Source organism: Saccostrea echinata, unplaced genomic scaffold, assembly GCF_033153115.1.
Source record: "Saccostrea echinata isolate AGI-Se365-2 ecotype Australia unplaced genomic scaffold, CSIRO_AGI_Sech_v1 ptg000002l, whole genome shotgun sequence".
NCBI lineage: Eukaryota > Metazoa > Mollusca > Bivalvia > Ostreida > Ostreidae > Saccostrea > Saccostrea echinata.
The window spans coordinates 24,115,633-24,137,256 of record NW_026889751.1 but is presented as its reverse complement, the minus strand read 5'-3'; the positions used below and the strand labels follow the sequence as shown (position 1 = coordinate 24,137,256).

Below are 21,624 nucleotides of genomic sequence, written 5' to 3'. Positions count from 1 at the left end.
TTATTCATATACTACCCATACATCCCCTAGACAAGTGAAACTGCCGTACATTTGTATGCAGATTTATTGAAGGGTAATAGAAGGGTCGTAATAAATCGATATATTGCAATGGCATACTCTCAATGAATTACGACAAGCTTTTACGCATATACTCAAGAAGCATGAAGATATTTGAAAAGTGCTGCGAACCTGATGAAATCTTGCAAATGAATTAATTATATCCACATTTAACGTACTTGACCACAAAATATTCAACATACGGTCTAACAAATGTAATTTTAGCAATTATATAGCAGAATCTATATAGGTTCGCAGCACTTTTCACAAACTACAAAGAGTGTTGAAAATAACTATAAATTAAACTTAGATTTTTAACTTGGTTATGCCCTTGCAATACTGGAATTTATAGATGACCTCAAGACTGCAGGTATATTTGCTAAAATCACGTGACTGCAACATTACGTGACAAATCTAAATAAAAAAAAAATATAAACGTCCTCAACATGTAGTTTTCAGCCACACTACATTTGTCCGATAATAGTAAAGGCCTTAAAAGAATCGCCCATCCTTGTAAAGAATGTACTGTCTAAAAAATTCGCCGATATTTCCATTTGGCACCTTAACTGTACTGCGTATTGAATCCAATTACTAACTTATCAAAACATATCTGGTATCTTTTTTTTAAAGAATTATTTTTGAAATATTTCTCTTTGGAAAGTATTATAATTCATTTGTGAGATATTTAGCTATATCCAACAATACTGCTATTTTATTTCACAGATCATTGAAAATATCAGTCAACACAGGCTTGTCACTGAGCAACAGTAAACTGGCGAATCTCGCCGTTCTCGCGGGATTCGATCATGTGACAAAGGAGTCCAATCATATTATAGTCAGCGTGCGACCAGCTACTGGTGTTAATACTGTCATAGTGAATTATCCAAACCTGAACATGCACGAAACAGAACCCCCAGCAAAGGACACAGTAGAATACGAAATATCAGCAGAGGCAGATTATAGTTTAATGTATCCCCTTCTTTTAGATGGATTTAATGATTCAATAAAACTCTCAGATTGTTATCGAATAGCCGATTTAAAAGTACAGAAATATAGATACTTTAGATTTGACGTAAAACTGTTAGAATGTTTAGAGGATGCCAGTAGTCATTATGGTGGATGCATAAAGGTTATACCTGGTTCTGGATATCGGGTAAGATCCGATAACAATAGAAATATTGAATTAAGACATTCAGAAGAAAGATGGCGGTTTTCAGTAGGCCAAGCAGTAGAAGTTGGATTAGAAATGTCGCTGAAAGAACTATCGAATCTTGGATTAACAATTATCAGATCATGTGTAAAAAATCTTATTCCTAAGAGGTTAATACTAGGTATTGGGGCTCACAAAGATAGGCTCTATGTTGATATAAGGGAGTCAACCCCAAGAGAGGAGTTTATTAAAGTCTGGGATGCAGGATTTCCGGAATTGCACAAAGAGCTGAAAGATATAGAGACAGGATTTAATAAAGGTTAGTAGAAGAAATTACTGCTGATAATTACAATACCCATTTCAAATTCGTCAATTAGTCAATAAAATTTACGGTTGAATATTCAAACTTTCTTAATATCAGCTTTAATATAATCTTAGGCGGTGCCTTCATTGATCCAACGAATAGAACAAGAGCATGCCAAACTCCACCTCTAGGATCCAAAGCATATTATATAAAATATTCCAAAGAAGAGTATTAATTTTATTTTTATTTTCTCAAAACATTAATCTTTCTACGCTATTAATATTGTTTTTCAATAAAATAGAGTACCAATTGTCCCTTTTCTTTTGTCGGTGCTAAAGAGTATTTATCTATAAATAAAATGAAGTTTATCAATTTGACGTATTTGTAATTCGTTATATTATTTATTACTCTTCTGCAGTTTTTGTAATCTTTAAATGTTGTTAATAGTTTTGATTTTTTTTTTATATTTGAATGTTTTTTTGTTTTTATATGAACTTCGAATTTATCACGTAGTTTTCATATCATGCTTACTATCGATAATTACAGCTCTTGTAATTCGGATTCTGGGGTTTCCGTTGTCTGTTCGTCAACTACCTCTGATCGTCAGAAGTCAGCTTCCGATCTTCTTAAACGATTGACTGAAGTCACAGGAAACGGACCGCTGGACAGGGCGACACTTAGAGACAAAGTCAACAAATGTCTGGTCTCACTGTGTGGTGGCTGCATCGGAAAAGGTAGCTTCCAAATTTGTCTTAGTAATATAAGTTTAAAGTGTCAAGTCATAGCAGAACCTTTTGGACAATAAAGTAGGTTGTATCCTTAAGGGCTATAGTAAAGCCAGAATTTGTAATTAACTTTTCTTCAAATGAATAAAAGGAAACAAATGTTTTTTTTTTTTTTTTAAATTACTCAAAAACACCAGAACTTTCCAATATGGAAGAAACCTAATGTATTGCTATCACAATAAATTGAGAACATTTAAATTATTTTCCCATTATTTCAGGGTGTTTTATTCGATTGATTGATTGTCGTGTTTGTACGTTCCTTGCAAGATTATTTCACTCATATGAATACGTCATCAAATACCGGTAAAAGGGCTTCAAATTTAGACCTTTACTTGGCACCAAGGGCAATTGAGCAGTGAGGGTTCTTGCTAACGCCTTTGGGCCTCAGTTTTTATTGTCTCATTCGAATGACCCTCTATTTTTCACTTCACGGTTTCTGAGCGCTAGATGAAGGAACACTTTCATCCTATTTTTCATAGATTCGGCAGCGGCCTGAACTCACGAAATTCCGACTACGGAGCAAGCGCTCTACCAACTGCTATAAGACATTTATCATAAAATATACCTTTAAACATTTTTTCCAACAAAAATTGAATTTAAGTCTGGATTTAACCCCCACCCACCCAGTCCTTTGCACTCCAAAACTCATAAAGCAAGGATAGGCCACAATATGAAGTTAATGCTTTACATAAGAAACTTTGAACTAAATTTTTTAAGTGACATCATGCATTCATTTCCTTCAGATAGTTGAAATCCTTGACTTTAAGTGGAGATTTCGTCCATCAGCTCGCTCCGTAATCGGAAGGTCGTGGATTCATACCCCGGTGGCGACTGACCTAAGTCCATAAAAAAAAAGGTAGCAGCTGTTCCTTCGCCAAGCGCACGACACTTTGAAGTGAATGTTGCGGGTCTTTCGGATGAGACCTTAAAAATGAGGCCCCGTGTTAGGACAAGCCTTTGCACGATATACTGTATACAGGGTTATTTTCGCCCTGTGTTATTTTCGCCCTTTCGCACTTGCGAACAATTTTGCCCTGTTTTAAATTCGCCCAGTCACAGTTCTGTTTAAGAAATGGTACTGTGTATTTTGAATTCGCCCCGTTTTAAATTCGCCCACCTGTGATTAGGGCGAAAGGGGCGAAAATAAAATGGGGGCGAAAATTTCCCTGTATACAGTAGATTCCTCACTGCTCAATGGCCCTGAGTGTCGAGTAAAGGTCTAAATTTGAAGCACTCCACCTGTAATGGTCATGTCTATATACGAGTGAAAAATTCTCAAACAGGGCGTATAACAACATACAATCAATCAATTAATTATCGGCACTTTTATTTGTCTGGTAATGAGAGGTAATTCTCATGAGCACTATGGTTGTTTAATTCAAGCTGTTATTACGAGCAATAAATAATTTTCACAAATGTTAAAATGTTCTTTTAACTACAATCAGCCAAAATATAAGGAACATTTGAAATAAGGTGTAGCATATGTGTTTCTTTCCTTAGCAAACTTTGAGTGTGGAAATTTTGCAATTCTTATCTTTTCCTCAAGGAAAAATATGGAAAGAAAAAACGATTGCATGTTTTGAACTAATGTCCTATTTCCTGGACGGATCATCAACTCCATTCCCAGACCTTAGAAACACCGGGGCGTTTTACAATACAGAAAACACAAAATCAGAGGTTCACTCCTTGGCGTGTCATGACGGAAGTGCATGTGTCGAAAATGTTCAGCTTCATTCTTTCCTCCGTAAGCAGATCTAAAGTATTCAATCTTATTGTATTCAATTCTAATTGAATCAGAAAATAATTCATGTAAATGATAAATACCAACATAAATATCTAATTTTATTTTTTTTTCTCTGATTTTATTTTGCCTTTTTATGCTTTTCTAAGGTTTTTAGCTCACCTGAGCCGAAGTGAGTTTGTCTGATAAATGGTGTCCGGCCTCCGTATATTGTATGCCATGTCTCATCTGTTAACATTTCATATTTTTGATTGATTGATTGATTGTATTTTGTTTACGTCCCATTCGAGAATTTTTTACTCATATAGAGACGTCACCACATACCGGTGAAGGGCTTCAAATTTTGACCTTTACTCAGCACTCAGGGCCATTGAGCAGTGAGGGTTCTTTATCATACCAACGCCTGCCGTGGCACGGGGCCTCGGTTTTTAAGGTCTCATCCGAAGGACCCGCAACTTTCACTCCAAAGTGCCGAGCGCATGGCGAAGGAACAGTTGCTACCTATTTTTATCGACCTAGATCAGTCGCGGCCGAAATTCGAACTCACCGCCTTCGATCACGGAGCGAGCGCTCTACCGACTGATCTACAGTGAACGGTGCATGTTTTGACTTCTTCTAATAAGTCACTAGGTCAATTTCATCAAATTTGACACAAAGCATTCTTGGGTGAAGGGAGTTCAACTCTGTTCAAATGAAGGGCCCAACCCGCTTTCAGGGAAGATGATTAAGAATTAGTGAAGAATTTAATGGCGTATTTTAAATCCTTCTTACGAACCACAAGGTCAGAAAAGACGAAACTTATTTGAAAGCTTTATTTCGTAGTGTAGATTGGATTTTGTTCAAAGCATGGCCCCAGGGATCAGGTCAAGCCACAATAGGCGATCAAAGATATATATGTATATAACAAAAAATCGTTTAATGTTTTAATGATATTTTGTAGTTAAAATGTATTCAACAGGAAACAATCCAATTAACGACACGATTGACCGAATCAGCCGAAATTCGTGCATCTGTAACATCACTACGTTAGTTTAGATACACAAATCTCTTTAAAAAAATTAATTTTAATGTACATTCTTCCTGAATGAAATAAAAAATAATCCGCATTTAATTTTTTTTTACCGTATATCGAATGTCGACTTTATACGGTTCGAAATTTATAGAGCGCATTTCGTATCCTGTTCTGACGAAAAGGCAAGTTACACGCGAATGCAGCTCAATGCTTTAACTTTGTGCTGAAACTTTGTGAATTTAGAAAGATTTCGATAATTAAAGAACATGTTTTATAAATAAGATTTTTAAAATAACTTCTTAGATTTTTAATAAAAATAGAGGGAATTCTGAAATATGTTGAGTTACAGTATATATTATAGTCAGGTACATATAATAAGCTTGTCTGTTTTGCTATGCAATGAAATCTTGGACGTCAAGTCTCAACTCTGATATCTCGACACCTCGGATATCTCGACATTTTCCGATGTTCCCGTCGATGTCGAGATAACGAAGTTTACCTGTAATTGTGTATGCATATGTATTTTTTTTTGTTTTGTTTTGCCTTTGTTATTGTTTTGCGAGTATGCTTTTCCCGTAATATGTTACTTTTGAAACATACACACATGTATATTTTATGTAAATTTTGTTTTAGAGGAAACATTAACAACTAAGTACAAACCAAGCCCTTCAGAGACGAACGAAGAACTCTTGTACGATCCCGCTGACAATCCGTCTCCTTTGCTTGATATTTTAGAACAGGAAATGGCAATGAGGGTTTCCGGAAACGTGTCAGTTTATATTGAAAGCAATGGAGATGTTTCAAAACTAAATCACATACTAAAGGTAAACCCTTGAACAAGCTCATTCCGAATTTAAATTTCTACAGTGAAATATATGGATATAACGAACAGCATTCATGCTCAAAAGTCTATTAAACAATTCAAAATAGGAGCAGAGCAAACACAGACCTCCAAAACATCAGAGGTGGGATTAGGTGCCATGGAGGAGTGAGCATCCCCTTCCGACCGGTCACACCCGCCGTGTGCTCCTTGTCATGATCGGGAAATTACGGAAAAATCCGTCGACAATTCAGTGTGTAAATACATTACTAAGTCAGAAACGTACTGACATTCCCATTTTTTACTGATAAACTTAGACAATTACTGACCATGTGCTGTCTTTACTGCAAAACTTAGACAATTACTGACCCTTTTACTGCCGGTGCTGATAAACTTAGACAATTACTGACCCGGTTTACTGTCCCTGCTGAAAAATTTAGACAAGTGCTGACATTTACTGATAAGTACTGTCCCTATTGTTCTCGCTCTCGGGGAGGCTGCAGTGGTGTGAAAATGTTTGTGTGTATTATACTTTCAATTTAGAAACAGTCTTAATTTAATTTTAATAATATTCTGAAATAAAGTGCAAGTTCAAAGACAGTTAAAATGTTTAAACTAACATTTTTTTTTATTGATATCTGTAAAATAATTCATAACGAATACGATGTTCAATGAATTATGCATGAATCAAGTTTAAATAATTATTGTGTGGAATAATTGTACTTTATCTTTATCCCTGTTAAATGTAAATAAATAATTAATTAACAAACTGGTTTTCATTAATTCATACCATCGCAGGCGTATGCTTAATATGCCCCTTTTTAATGTATTTTAACGTATTGATTCCAGTTTACATCGATCGGAAATACATGTTTGTTATTTTTTTTAATCAAGTAACAGGAAAGTACATTTTCAGACTTTCTTTGAACTTGTTGAAAAAAAGCAGTTCCTCTTCACGGAAGGTAACAATTGCCTATAGAAATTGTTAAAAATTATGTCTATGATGGAAATTGCGGTGGCTAATGAATTAGAGTGCAGAAGGACTGATGGTATAAAAATCTTGAATAGATGTTCGATAAAATTTGAATTCTCAGTCGTATTCAAGTAATTTAAATTACTGTTATATATTTATGTTAGTCGTATTAAAATAATACTGAAGAATATAATTTATTCATGTAATGAGTTAAATACAGTGATAGGCAGCACTCATATTAATTATTTTTCTTTCTCCTTATAATTTTAAGACGTTCAGGGAATCGTGTTAATGCAACGCTTCTTTTCTTTCTTTTCCAATGTTTTGAAACAAAGGCAAATTTTAATGTGTCGATCTCATATTTCAGAGGATTCTTAAACTGCTTTTGATTTACGCAATGAAACCATATTTTCCTAAATAATCTTATGAAATAATGAAAATTGCTGATTCGTCCGGCGCCTTCTCTTTTATTCGTTTACCTTACACATCCTAAAGCAAGATACGTTTTTGTATATATTTTAATAACATGAAATTTTCAGTGGTCAGTTTAACAATAGGCCCTCATTGCGTATTGTTCCACGTATGCACTGGACCACTGGTGTAAGGAGTAAATATACAAACTGATTGACCACTCTGCATGCTCAGAGCAAAACTGAGTTGATCTTAGTTTCACAAATTCTCTATCAATTAAATTAAATATATCATAAATCTGGTTGATCGCCGAATTAAAAAAAAATCGTTGAAATGAACACCGAAGTACACTTATTACTGTTGTAGACTACTTAATCTTAACTTCAGCGGTCGATGTTGTTTCCCTCAGTGTTTCAGAGTTTCTTTTAAGTAATTCCAATGTGTTTAAAACATAACAATTTTATTCATGATATTGCAACATGAAATGGATCAATCGCAACTTCTCGGGCCTTTCCGACTAGCGGAAAAACAACTTCGAATGTATTAGGTATACGCCATAATAACCAACCTTTTCACAAACTTTGAAAAAAATGTTGGAAGACCTCTTATCTGTGGAGTATAGAATTTAACTTTATTGAATGTAAGAGAGAATTCACGAGAAAGATCCCTCACTGCTCAATGACCATGAGTGCAGAATGCAAGGTCGAAATGTGCACGAAAATGATCCCTCGCTTAATAACAATGAGTACAGTATACAGGTCGAAATTTACACGAGAAAAATCAATCACTGCCTAGTTTTAGAAACTTTAATTGTTGGACATCTTGAAACAGGATAATGGCAGAATATATTTATGCCTGTATATTTACACAAAGAAACTTGTCCTTTAGCAAATTATGAAATTAATGGGGGGGGGGGGGCTACAATGTTTTGCGATTTTATTTTCACCAAAAGGCGCTTCATACCTACATGTATTATTATTCTCTATCATTTTATTTTAATTGTTAGCATTTTAATTTTAAGGGGTATGTGAGTTCTTAATAAATGCAAATTTAGTTTCTGTGTACTCAAGCGACAATTCAAGCGAAGGAAAGAGCTTGACTCGTGATTTGGTAGAATTCCGTTAGGTACATGTAAATGTTATTTGTCGGTGATTTCAGATGTGCAGACAATTTTAGGATAGTACGGGTGAACTAGAGCAGAGCTCGTTGCAAAGCAACGAGTAGGTCTTCCGTTGGAGCTGCGAACAGGAAGAAGTGACCTTGAGTCAAGGTCATGCCACATTCTAAGGTTATAAGCAATCTTGTAAGGGGTATCAACTTGCAATGTCTCACCAGTAGAAAGACAGTTAAGGAATGTTGTTTCTCCGTTGATGACCTTGAACTCGTTCAAATGACCTTGCATCAAACCATGACACACTCTGGTTATAAGAAAACCCCATCTATGTGTTACCGACTCGACAAGTTAACACATGTTCTTTCAGACCATTCATCCAGTCAAAACATTCTTTCCTTAGTGACCCTTAATTTAATCAACATGGCCGTAGGAACCGAGGGGGACGTGCCCCCCAATAATTTTGCCGATATATAGATTACTATAGTAGACATAGATACTATAGCTTGTGCCACCTCAATAAAAACGTCTGATAACCTTCTTTTTTTTTGCTTGTCAAGGAATTTTTGGTAGTTGGTGACCCTTTTTTTTTTTTTGCTTGTCAGGAAATTTATGGTAGTAGTGCCCCCTCAACTGTCAACTGAAAATGTATGGCTGTGCCCATCCCCCCCCCCCCCCCGAAAAAAAAACTGAATTTGCTTCCTATGGGCCTGATCAAGGCAATGATACACTCTGTATGATATCAGCGATACCCTTTTGTGTGTTTCGGACTTGACAAGTTCACAGTTTGCATTTATTGCATGATAGTGAGGGAGACATGAAGATTTCTTCGCCCATAAAAAATCAAATTCCGCGAGGGCAACATGAAGATTTCTTCGCCCATGAAAAATCATACTCCCCGAAGGCAACGCCCGAGGGAAATATGATTTTTCATTTGCGAAGAAATCTTTCTGTCTCTATTATGCAATAAATTGTTTATAATACCGAATTAACCAAAATGCAGGAATTACAAAGGAGATCCAATGAATAAAGCAAACATGCATTTGATGAGAACGATATGAAAGAGAAGTAAGTTACAGGTACACCAATAGCCTCGTTTCATTAAAAAAAAAAATCCTACGTGACAAGTTTGTGTGATCACACCAGTAACATTCAAACACCATTACATTTTTACACATTTAAATCGACACAATCAATCAACGATAATATGTTGACGGTGCGACCGTTGGGCGAGTGCATTGTTCACTTAATTTTAAGATCCGCCTCTTCAAACAGCACGAGACATTTGGAACGTCTAGACTGTGACGTCTCATGACGTATGTTAGCTGTACTTCCATAAACGAATTTTGAAAAGTGCAAACATTTTAACAAAGAATGTTTAATCTACTATCTGTATGCAATTCCATTAATTAAGGTGATTTTTTGGGGTGAATTTTTAGTTGTTGTTACCGCGCGAACGAGGTTAGCAGCGTCGCTATAAACAATCTAACTCCTCACTCGTTTAATTGTGACGTCACAATCGTGAAACACGACGTTTTGTTGCAGGGCAAACATGATGGACACGTGACTTTCTCGGCCAATCAAATTCTATTTTACTAGTGATTTTTCACTTGTAAGCTAGTTTTCACAGAGGTATAATAAACGTTTTTTTAGACCATACATCGAAATAAATTATCATAATTTCTATAGTCATAATTTATTAGGTTCAACTCACTGCTTTAAAGGATCATTGTAAATGTTTTATGCCCGATTTGGATACTGAACAACGTGTGATTTTTGAAACACTGATGCCCCCATATGGCATCTTATGGCAAAAGTTAAAGTTTCTCAAATGCAAGTCAAACTCCATGGTCAAGATCAAAAGATAAAAAAAATGTTATTACCCAAATAAAGGTCTTGAACAAAGAATATACTGTGAAATATATACTAGTATGAAAGCCACAGCAGCAACAGTTTAAAAGTTATTGCCAAGGTTAATTTCTTTAAAAGGTCAAACTCCAAGGTCAAGGGATCATAATTGTTTGTACTTAAGGGAAGGTCTTAATTGTTACAAGGAATACACATATGGTTTTAAAAAAGCCTTAGCACCAACTGTTCAAAAGTTAAAACCAAGGTTAAAGTTTTTCAAAAGTAGGACATACTCAAAGGTCAAGGTAAAATGGTCAAAATTAAAGGTATACAATGACAGGCCTTGTCACAAGAAAAGTACCTATGTAATATAAAAGCCCTAGTACCAGTCATTCAAAAGTTATTGTCAAGGCTAAAGTTGTTTAAAAGTTGGTCAAACTCCAAGATCAAGGTCAAATGGTCAAACATATTTATACCCAAGGAGGAGACTTATCACAAGGGATACAGATGTGAAGTATAAAAGCCATAGCACCAACTGTTCAAAAGTTTTGGCCAAGGTTATAGTTTGGTAAAATTTTACAAAAGAGGATCAAACTCCAAGTTCAAGGTCAAGAGGTCAAATATGTTGGTACCTGAAGGAAGTCCTTGTTACTACGAATACACATAAGAAATATGAAAGCAGTAGTTCCAACCAATCAAATTTTATGGGCATAGTTTTTTGCGGACAAAGAGGCTAACACAGTCTAACAGACAAATAGACAGGTGGACAGGACAAAAACTGTATGCCCCCCGGATCTTCGATTACAGTAGCATAAAAAAAATGTCGGCGTCTTTGGGTTTTCGCATTGACCTTAAATCTGAAAATCCAAAGGATTACAAGGTGCATTACGATACGCTTTCACATCATGTTCTATAACCCAGAGCATATTGTCTGCAAAGATGAATATTTAATTCAGTATTTAATTAGCTATGCATAATTATCTATGTTGTTTTAAAAAGAAAATATAAAAAAAATATTTGTTTTATATTTTTCGATGTAGAGATATGCAGAAAATGTTTTCCTATTTTAAGTCCTATCGCAATACATATTTAAAAGAAAGTGTGTGTTGGAGGGGGGGGGGGTCATTACATTTTTGCTGGGATTCGCCTATGTATGACCGTAGAGAAACAAAGAGTGGGGAGGGTGCAAGCAGCAACTAAATCAAAATTTACATATTAAAACTACAGCAAAAGACTATTTTCAGAAGGTCTGCCCCCCCCCCCCCCCGGTACAATCCGTACAACGGACCTGTGAAAAAAATACTGATCCTACATTCAGAGTCCCAGGGCACCAGGAAAGAGTGGCAAAAAGAGAATATCGGTTTATTTCAGTCTATAAGTCGAATCAAAATATCTTTTCCTCAAGAGTCTTCTTTCTTTGAGTTCATCCCAGTGATCGTGTGATTTATTTCATTTATTTTACGTTCTGTACTGGACTTGGAAAATGAGGACATCTTTAGGTTCCTGAGCTGGCCTTGAAGCCCGCAGAACAGATTTTCTGCTTTATGATAAATTCAAGTGATATGTAATCCGGTATTAATTTTGTGTTGCTTTTTTTAATGTTAATTTCATCAAGAAATATGAAAAATTAATGTTTTAACTATACACAGTGAGGCATTTTTTGTGTGGAAAGATTATCAAATGGGGTTTTCACGATTTTTTCATATGTTACACATGATGAGTAAGTGCAATAAATATAATTTGTGGAAAAAATGTCCAACAAGCCCCGGGGTTGAATATTCGGGGGGGGGGGGGGGGTCTGTCCACAAGTACCTTTTGTCAAGCCCGTAGAAAGCAATTTCAGTTTTTTTGGAGGGAGGGGGGCAAATAGAAATTTCCACAGGTACTTGTACTCGATTTTTTCCTATGGTACACATGATGAATAAGTGAAATAAATATAATTTGTGGAAAAAAATGTCCAACAAACATCGGGGTTGAATTTTGGGGGGGGGGGATCCTGTCCACAAGTACCTGTGGAAATTTCTTGATACATAAACAGAATTTAAAAGCATGTATAAGACATCAATTGAAGGGGAGAGGGCACGGCCGTAATTAAAAGTTATATAGAGACTAGGAAGGAATGAACTGTCATTAAATTTTGGTTAAGAACTATTACCTAAACTCTTCACTTTCACATTTTCAATTACAGATTCTTGTTTTTAAAAAAGCTACACATGTACATTGATATGTATCTATTAGATGCATAAATTATGTTATTAATCATTTTATCTTAAAGGAAAAGTAAAAATCTCAATCAGACTTGTTCCGCATATTATGCTCTCTGATTCATTACTCAACAGATGCTTCATATACATAGACTGCAGACTGCAGGTGTGATAAATTCACAGCATGCAGCTCCAGCCTTAATTCCAACTTTGTTCCAAAATATTATTATTCAACGCGAAAAATTAGAATTAGCCGATAGAATATTTTGAATCACTTCGGAAATGCTGCCGTAACACCAGACTGAGTTCACAATATCGAGTGATTTTGATTGACAGGTGTAGCGCCGTTGTGCATGGATTTCGTGTAACTGCAGATTGTGGTTGAAAATAATAAACAAACAGATCTAAGGAAAAGATATTGTATACTGTACATATATTTGTTAAGAACCAGTTCATTCATGAAACGAATTTAGTCGTATTATGTGGGCCCATGTTAGATCATTTAGGGTATTCCGAATCACCCCGCATATCGCGACTCTCGGTAATTTACCTTACCGCTGTACCTCGCACAACACATGCACAGGTGTGACAACCAAACAGTCATTATTAGTAAGGTCTATACTTATTGCATACAACAAATAAAGAGGTAAACATAATGCGTTAACTAAAAGAATTAATTATTTTAATTCATTAACTTCCTACCCTTTTCGAAGAAAATGCCCGTGTAGAAACGTTGCATGGTATTTCTCATCGATGTCGTGGCGTTGTTGGTGGATGAAACATGGCATATAAGGTATCGATAGAACGGCAATTTTATAAGCTTTTGTGAGTATTATTTGTTTTTTATAACACCTCAAAAATATACTAGTTATGGCCGCATTTGTAGCCCCCTATAGTTTCGAACCACGTGTGTACATGCCCCTAGCCAAATAAATTACACACGCTACATGTATACTTGTTATATGTCAGATTATTATTTTTTTTATAACATTGTTTTCCTTAAATGCAAGGGGTATGAAAGTAATGATTTGACAAAGCAAGAGCTATAATAAGACTATCCCGGGTCCCGGTATACACTTGATCAGTGTTGATCAATGTTGATATGTACGAGTACACGTATGCAGTGATATACGTCATTCTTGATAATCATGAAATCTAAACATGAGTTGGTTTAATTCCATTTCACAATTTTTTTATCATCATTATATCATTATTTGGTAGCCTACTCGTAGAATTATGACAGTTCAATGTTAATTATTTGCATTAAAAAAATCACATAGGTAAAAAAAAATTACATAATTATCATGATTATATTTACAGGACAACAATTTACAATCAGGTAATTTCAGAAAGTAAATATTCTGTTGGTATTTGCTTTTCTGCATGATCCGCCTCTGAGAACGCTGTTTTATAGTGTGTCTACAGAAGGGGGGGGGGGGGCTTTAATAACTTAATAAAAAAACCAACAACATTCAACAAGAAAATAATTCTTTTTATTTTTTGATACTTTTGGTAAACAATACCAACTAATTCATTAATTATAATGTTGTTATCTGACTGTTTTTAGCCATTTACCTGGTGATTCGAAATACCCGGAAGTGACCTGCAATACACTAAAAAGGTGATGTAAATATAACCCCTGTCAAGGCCGCTGTATCGTAGATAGACTCGCCGTGTAATGTAGATTTGATTTTTCATTGAATTGGCTTTCCTTTAATACCAACCAACCATTTATAAACTTGTTAATAAAATCGTTTACCGTCAAAATGTAAAAAGTGATTCGGAATACTCTAAATGTACTCGTTATAAAAACAACTCATTATCAACTCAGTGGACCGATAATTTACTTCAAAATAAGCTATAGATCAATAAAATTGATTTCAGATTAACCAATATTTTGTTGCAAAGATAATGTAAAACAGAGACCGGGGATTTTGTATTTCTCTGTATTTTAAACACTCGATATGCGTACATTTGGGGCGCTCTTGCATATACATGTACACTTGTACATTCGAATTCATGATCGTGCTTATAAAAAGAGCATGTTCTGTACTTGCATGCATGTATGTATGTATGCATGTATCCGTAAAACTTTTCGATTTTCCCGAGAATTCATCCTCACAATGTCAATTAAGGTTCCGAAATCACATGTGAGGATGCCGAGAATTGAAAAAGTCACCTCCACTTACAATTATCATGCATGTGTACATGCAATTTAAAACACGAGACAGAAAAATAAATTGTTGCAAACTTAATGGTTAAGTCGGCAATTAAAATGCGTAAAACTTGAAATGAATAAATGCACGGGCGGTAAGGATTGATAAAAATAAGCGTGAGATAGAGTAAAATAAAATAATACGTAAGATTCGAAATGATTTCAAACCCAATTTTCCATTAATCGCTATGAGTACACAATGTATTTTAATACCGATATGACCCCGGCTCTCTGCGGCCACGTGTGCACGAAGACGGGTTACAAAGCGACAGAGCAGAATGTAAACTGTGCTGTAAGAAGGCGTGAATTATTGTATGTTTAAAAGTATTATTTGATGTATATAGTTTAATATTTAATGAAAATTAAATGAAGAAACAATTAAGAGACTGATAGTAAAAATTATACTTTACACAAGTATTAATACTTAATACTTCCATAACTAATTGCAATTATTTGCCTTAGCACCTTTTCAATTACAATTGAAATAGAATACAATTACACGGGACAGAGAAATAAATTGTTTGTTTGTTTGATTTTTTAAATCGTATTTCTGTGTCGACAGTGAACAGGCCGGTAAAAGCGATTAAAATTCGAAATGATTTTATGCACTAGTGTTTGAAATTAAGACTAAATCAAAGATGCAATTACACGGGACAGAGAAATATTTTTTTTTTTTTTTTTAAATCGTATTGCTGTGTCGACAGTGAACAGGCCGGTAAAAGCGATTAAAATTCGAAATGATTTTATGCACTAGTGTTTGAAATTAAGATTAAATCAAAGATGAGATTAAGTTATCTTAAAGATTCAATATAAATTTAAAAAACACAATGTTTCATTAGTTGTTGTTTCTACACGATGGATTTAAAACGTGATCACAGTCTTCACAGATATTTGTTTTGTTTACATGGTTTATGACCGCAGGTGGCTGGTCGATGGTGACCTCGGCAACGTGGGATCGCGGGTTGTGTTACATAACTAAAAACATTTAGGTGAACATGGAGAAATGCGTACTGTTAATGATCATTAATTATTCGATGCTTAAAGTTTAATATTACTTATATAGTTATATAGATACATTTAATTCCTTCCTTTATTTGAAGACGTGTTCCCTTTAAATCTAAATTAAAAAAGAAAAGAAAGTTGTAAAGAATAATTTATGAGTGAACCACAGAACACGTTTAAAACCTTATTTAGAAGAAAATTAGCATTAAATACAGTAGGGTATATAATTTATTGCAAGTTTGTTAAAGTTATACACATGAAGAGTTCCGATTTACTTGCCGAATGAAAACGCTTACCTGTTTACGGGACCTGCTTTTTACCTACATATTACGACATATTGCGCAATACTCGAACAAAACATCATTTGTATGAGATCAATAAGGTGTTAAAGAACAACTTTAATTCCGAAAGCCATATCGAAATATTTACCGTTTTTGAGTTATAAAGCGAAAACTTTCAAAGGCTCTAGATCCCTAATTTTAGAGGCCAGCCCCTTTTAAATGGTATCAAATGAAAGCTCTTGCTATTATGCACAACTTTTATTCTACATGTTTTAACAAAATATTTTTAGTTTTAAAGATATAAAGGAAAATATGTCAAAATTTTTGCTCTTTTCCGCGTTCTAACTTTTGACCCCTCTCTAGCGCCATTTTTAATGCAAAAATCAAAAAACAAAAACCGATGTGCACAACTTCAATGCTTCTTCTTTTCAATTTCAAAGGGTTTTGTGCTCCAATTATTACAGTCTCAGAGCCTTTGTCTGGAAACCAGAGGCATAAAAATTTCAATCAAAGGGGAATAACTCGTGAACAGAAGGTAATTTCCGAATTGTATTACAGTATTCTGAGAGTGTTTTGCAAAGTCTAAAAGCTCTGAAAATTTGAACAAAATCCGTTCAGAAATGAGGAAGATATGAAGCTTCAAAGTTGGCGTCTAGGAAAAAAAAAAAAGAATAATAAGAATAATCTTAACCATCAGAATCAGTAGAAGGTCTTCCGTTGGAAACGGAAGACCTTAACAAGGAAGGGCATGTATAGTTTGATTTGCAAAGGAAATTGATATTTTTATTCACAGCAAGAAGTTAAGGGTCTTGTTTGAGTTGGATATGTAAACTGATACTGAATTCATTACATCAGCGTAACTCCGACAGAAAAATTATTAAATTATTAACACACACTGACACTCTGAAGCCGAATGCGTTAAACACAGTAAACAAAATCATGAAATGTATTAAAGTGCAATGAATTATCGTAGAAATATTTACATGTGTAATAGAGAATCAATGTGAATGTATTTCTAACTTAATACATGATCCTCTTTCATTAATAGTGACTTTTCTTTCCTGTTGCACATGGAAAAAACATGACTGTAATTTTAAATGCCGTCAGATGATTCACAAAGCTCAACGAAATATTCGTCAAAACATCAAAATGAGATTTAATTTTCAATATTAGTATACACGTATATTCTCCAAGTTACATGAAATACCCAATATCTATATAGTATACATGAAATGGATTCATTTGCTACTTTACAGGGTGAAAATCTATGTGGCCACTTGTTAAATATACAGTCTTTATCGTTATTATAAGTATTGTTTTTTATTCATTTGTTTCAGTTTTGATTAATATTTTATACCGTTCTTTTTTTCATTATACGATTAAGACTATACATTATAGGTCTCTAACATCTTCTGTGCCGAGTTGCCGTTTGTGTCTCTCTCTCTCTCTCTCTCCAAAAAAAAATCAATATTGATCCAGGCGAAGTGAATGAAGATAGTTTTAGATACAGTCAGTATAAATCCGACTGAGAATAATTTTTTTACTCTTCTGATCTTGTTGTATGTAAATTGATTTCGAATAATTATTCTTAAATTGTTCATTAAAAGTTCAGATAATATACGGTAACTTTGAATTATGTTCAGTTTTTTTTAAGTTGATAAACAAACTTTACTTGCATCTTCAAAATGTTTATCATCTATGGTAAATGCAAGCGACAACACATTCATTTTAATTGTTCTCTCACTTTACCGTAGCTTGAAATGTACGTCGCACACTAACCTGCTAACCCGACTTAACAGAAAATATTAGAAAGAAACCCCTGAAAACCATATTTTTGCAACACTGTAGTAGTTATTGAATTATTATTTTTTGTTTGTTAGAAATTGCAGATAAATCTTAAAAAGTGTGTGTCTTTCCAGAACTTTGCTTTTTACATGTAATTTTTAATTGATACTTGATAAATCATTTTAATTTATCTCATATAAATCTAGTAGTATTTTTTATTTAGAATAGCAATATTTATTCTAGAAAGAGGGTGAGAGATGTGTGTTAAATTGCTCAAAATTGTGTTGAAGAACAGAGATGTCTACCCGTCGCTGTAATGTTGCGTAACTAGCTTCCGCGGCGAGTGCCCTTCTGTATAATGCAGCAGTGACACCTATTGTCTTATTTCCTCGCTACCGTACACACTCGGATCGCCTCAGGCGATTTCTTCTACACAAAGGTGTTTCACAGAGTTTCCGATTGTGTGTTCAATAATTCTGTAATTCTGCTAGTTATCAACTAACAGACTTGAAACATTTCGAAAGAGCAATAAGCACAGTATTACTGTAAAATCAAACCAGTTTATATACTGAACAAAGTATTATTTTCAATCCAAATTGAGTTAAAATAGACATGCATATGATATTTTTTTTTTCAAACCGCTGATTTTTTTAAATAGATCATTTATTTATTATCACTTAATTCCAAATGAGTTGCCGTGCATTACAAATCTTAACAGTAACAATTGACGTATGAATTAAGAAATACGATTTACAAGTGCAACTGAATAGAAGGACATTGACCCTAAATAAATCTCTCAGGTGGGGATCCAGAAATTCAAGATATGGAAATCAACTATCATGTATTCTATTCAAAAGAATAAAATGAGCAGTAACTTAATCAATGAATACTAAGGATCATTGAGTAAATACAGGACATTAAGGGGGAAAAACAAACTGTATAAACTTTAAAACATTCATTAAAATCATCCTTTTTCCGGGGTGGGGATTGGGGTGTGCCTAACTTTTCAATATATATTTTCTTTCTAAAGCTGGAATTAGGGTATGCTTGAGTGTACAGCAACACAAATTGAGGGGGGTTAGGGGCAGCATCTACGTCAAATTAATGTATGAAAATTACACCAAAATGTCTATTCTCAGAAAGAGGGGCGTCCGCATACTGCGGGTCTGAAATATTGTTATTCAAAATTAAATGCATATAACACATCTAATAAGTTTTATTTTTTCATACATAAATAAACAAAAAGAGGGAGTACACGTAAATTAAAGAAATAAGAAATAATAATATTTTTTTATAATCAGTAGAAAAAGATCACTGTAAAACGCCATGATATTTCGCTAATAAATGCAACTAAAATAGTTTATAAATTGCTAATATGCTGAAAGGAGTTTTATGTTTTCCTTATGAAATATTTTTAAATAAATAATTCTACTATACATTGATCACAGGAGTTTTATAAAAATATCACTGGGACATAGTTAAAAAATTATTTAATTTTTGAAAATCAAATAAACCCTCTTTTAAATTAGAAAAAAAATCAATTTCACACATCTGCAGTCTCCCCGAGAGCGAGAACAATGGGGACAGTAATTATCAGTAAAAGTCAGCACTTGTCTAAGTTTTTCAGCAGGGACAGTAAACGGGTCAGTAATTGTCTAAGTTTATCAGCATCGACTAAGATTGTCAGCACTTTTCTAAGTTTATCAGCACCGGCAGTAAAAAGGTCAGTAATTGTCTAAGTTTTGCAGTAAAGACAGCACATGGTCAGTAATTGTCTAGTTTATCAGTAAAAAATGGGAATGTCAGTACGTTTCTGACTTAGTAGTGATAATGGCCTAACAATTAGTATGAAAAACGTCAGTCAGCATTTGACTCAATGATAAATTGCATTTGCTGACAAGGTCATTGTATCGACCACAGAACTTACGAAATGATGATTTTAAACAAGACTGCTGATATAGTAAAAGATATGTATTATCCTACTAGTTTTTTGATGCTCCTTTGGACATTCTATGAGGACACTTGTTTCTAGCATTCTGTATCTTATTAGTATGATATCACCGTCAAGTTATCGATCAAAGTTATATTTTCTGTTTTATTTTAGATACTTATGGTTTATAACGCAAAGGTTTCAAACGTTCATTTTCATCTGACAAAATCAGTGAGGGAGAATCAGGCAATGTCAGCTATTCAACGTAAACTTGAGAGATGGGCGTTTTCCATGTGTCCAGATAGAACACGTGTTGTAGTAGCTCCATACACTGTCCAGAAAATAGACAATGAAAGACACAAGCGAAGTATTGATAGAAGCAAAGACAGAAATGTAGTGAAACAACTGAGAAATAACTGGGAACTGGAGTGGTTAGCAAAAACGTGATAGTCTTTTTTTTTTAAATGAAAGCTGTTTAATAATTATGATTTTAATAATGTTTAAAACTTTTTGTTCATCTTTCAAAGTAGTTCTTTTCTAAGGCAGAGACCATTTAGGGTGAATTCACTATGCATTGCACTTCAGCAAGTTCTAGCGATATATATCGCTACCGACCGAATATTATCAAAATGGAACTTAACAAGTAGTATATGGTTAAAATATAAATTTTGGCACAATAGTGTGTTAATTTATGAGAATATATCACTAAAAACCTATTTTTCGAAATAATTAAGAATTCACCATGGATCGGACAATATTCAGCATGCATCGGACATACGGTATTTAAACCAGAAAAATATCATACCTTGATCTCGGTGCTTTAAAATTAGTGATATCGAAACAGTTTTATCTTTTATTTAAAAATTAACCTTCTAGTTAAATTTGAATGATTATTTCGATCCACAAATGTGAAGAGATTTTAGTTGCATCACATCGCCTTAGAAAGGCCTTACAATGCTAGTAATATGGCAACTCGCGCCTTTGTCTTGTGTGTTATCATCATCTAGTTTAAAGAAATAAATTGAGTCCACTTCTAGTCGTCATATATCGATAACTTGTATTTTCACTGAAAATTTAGAGTTTTTTGTTTTCTATTTCCGTAAAAAAAAAAAAAACCAGCTGTCATTTGGATTTTACATGAAAATGGCAGTGATTACGTATACCCATGCATCGGAAAGTGTCCGATGCATGGTTACATACTAGTCAAAAACAACTCTAAAAATATTCTACAAACATTGAAGTAATTTTTTTTGAAAAATTTCTTTACAGTTATCAATCATTGACAATTTTTACCGAGGTCCGACTTCCGATGAAGTCTATTTAAAAGAACGACAACTCTAAAAATGGCAAAATCGTAGAATTCTGATTACTCCCCTTTGATGATGTAAGATATGACGTAAGGCCATTCTAGTGGTATTTTTATCACAACATGAAAATAAAAATCGGCATCATTAAAATGTTTAAATATTCTCCTTTAAGACAGAAACAAGTAAAAACACGGGGAGACCCAGGTTCAGTGAAGGTTTATGGCTTAAAGTTGCAAGGTATGTGTCCGATGAATGGTTAATTCACCCTAACTGGTTATCTTCCGTAAAAGCTTAAATAGCATGTGGACTTACATTCTATTTATATTTATTGATTTTAAGTTAATGCCTATTTGTAATGTATAGTGCAAAATCTTTTATTATTTATATTGTAAAACAAAGTTTTATTATATTTATTAATCAATGTGAATTCAAGTTTTATCTGTAAAATAGTCTTGTGAAACTTAACAATTTATTCATAAGTAATGATTGTCATATAGAAATGTCCATTTAAAATATTGAAATAAATGAGAAAAAACTACAATTTTTCTAATCACAAAAATTTAAATTTTCTATTCTTATAATTGAAACTGTCAGCAACAAGCTTCAAAGAATTTAAGTCATACTAGCGAAATGAATTTCACTAACAATATTTTCTTTCTTCATCTCTATCAAAAATTTATTTACAAAA

At 33.9% G+C, this 21,624-nt stretch overlaps 1 protein-coding gene across 1 annotated transcript in view; it reads left to right on the top strand.

Annotated features, from left to right (window-relative positions):
- The window catches only part of LOC133178172 (uncharacterized), a 34,311-nt gene extending 12,917 nt beyond the window's left edge, over positions 1–21,394 (top strand). The window contains exons 20-25 of the mRNA XM_061312919.1: positions 781–1,526; positions 1,646–1,739; positions 2,058–2,245; positions 3,843–4,040; positions 5,683–5,873; positions 19,804–21,394. Coding sequence (XP_061168903.1) covers positions 781–1,526; positions 1,646–1,739; positions 2,058–2,245; positions 3,843–4,040; positions 5,683–5,873; positions 19,804–20,076 — 1,690 coding nt within the window. The 3' untranslated portion in view covers positions 20,077–21,394. The remainder of the gene's footprint in view (positions 1–780; positions 1,527–1,645; positions 1,740–2,057; positions 2,246–3,842; positions 4,041–5,682; positions 5,874–19,803) is intronic.
- Positions 21,395–21,624: the final 230 nt, after the last annotated feature.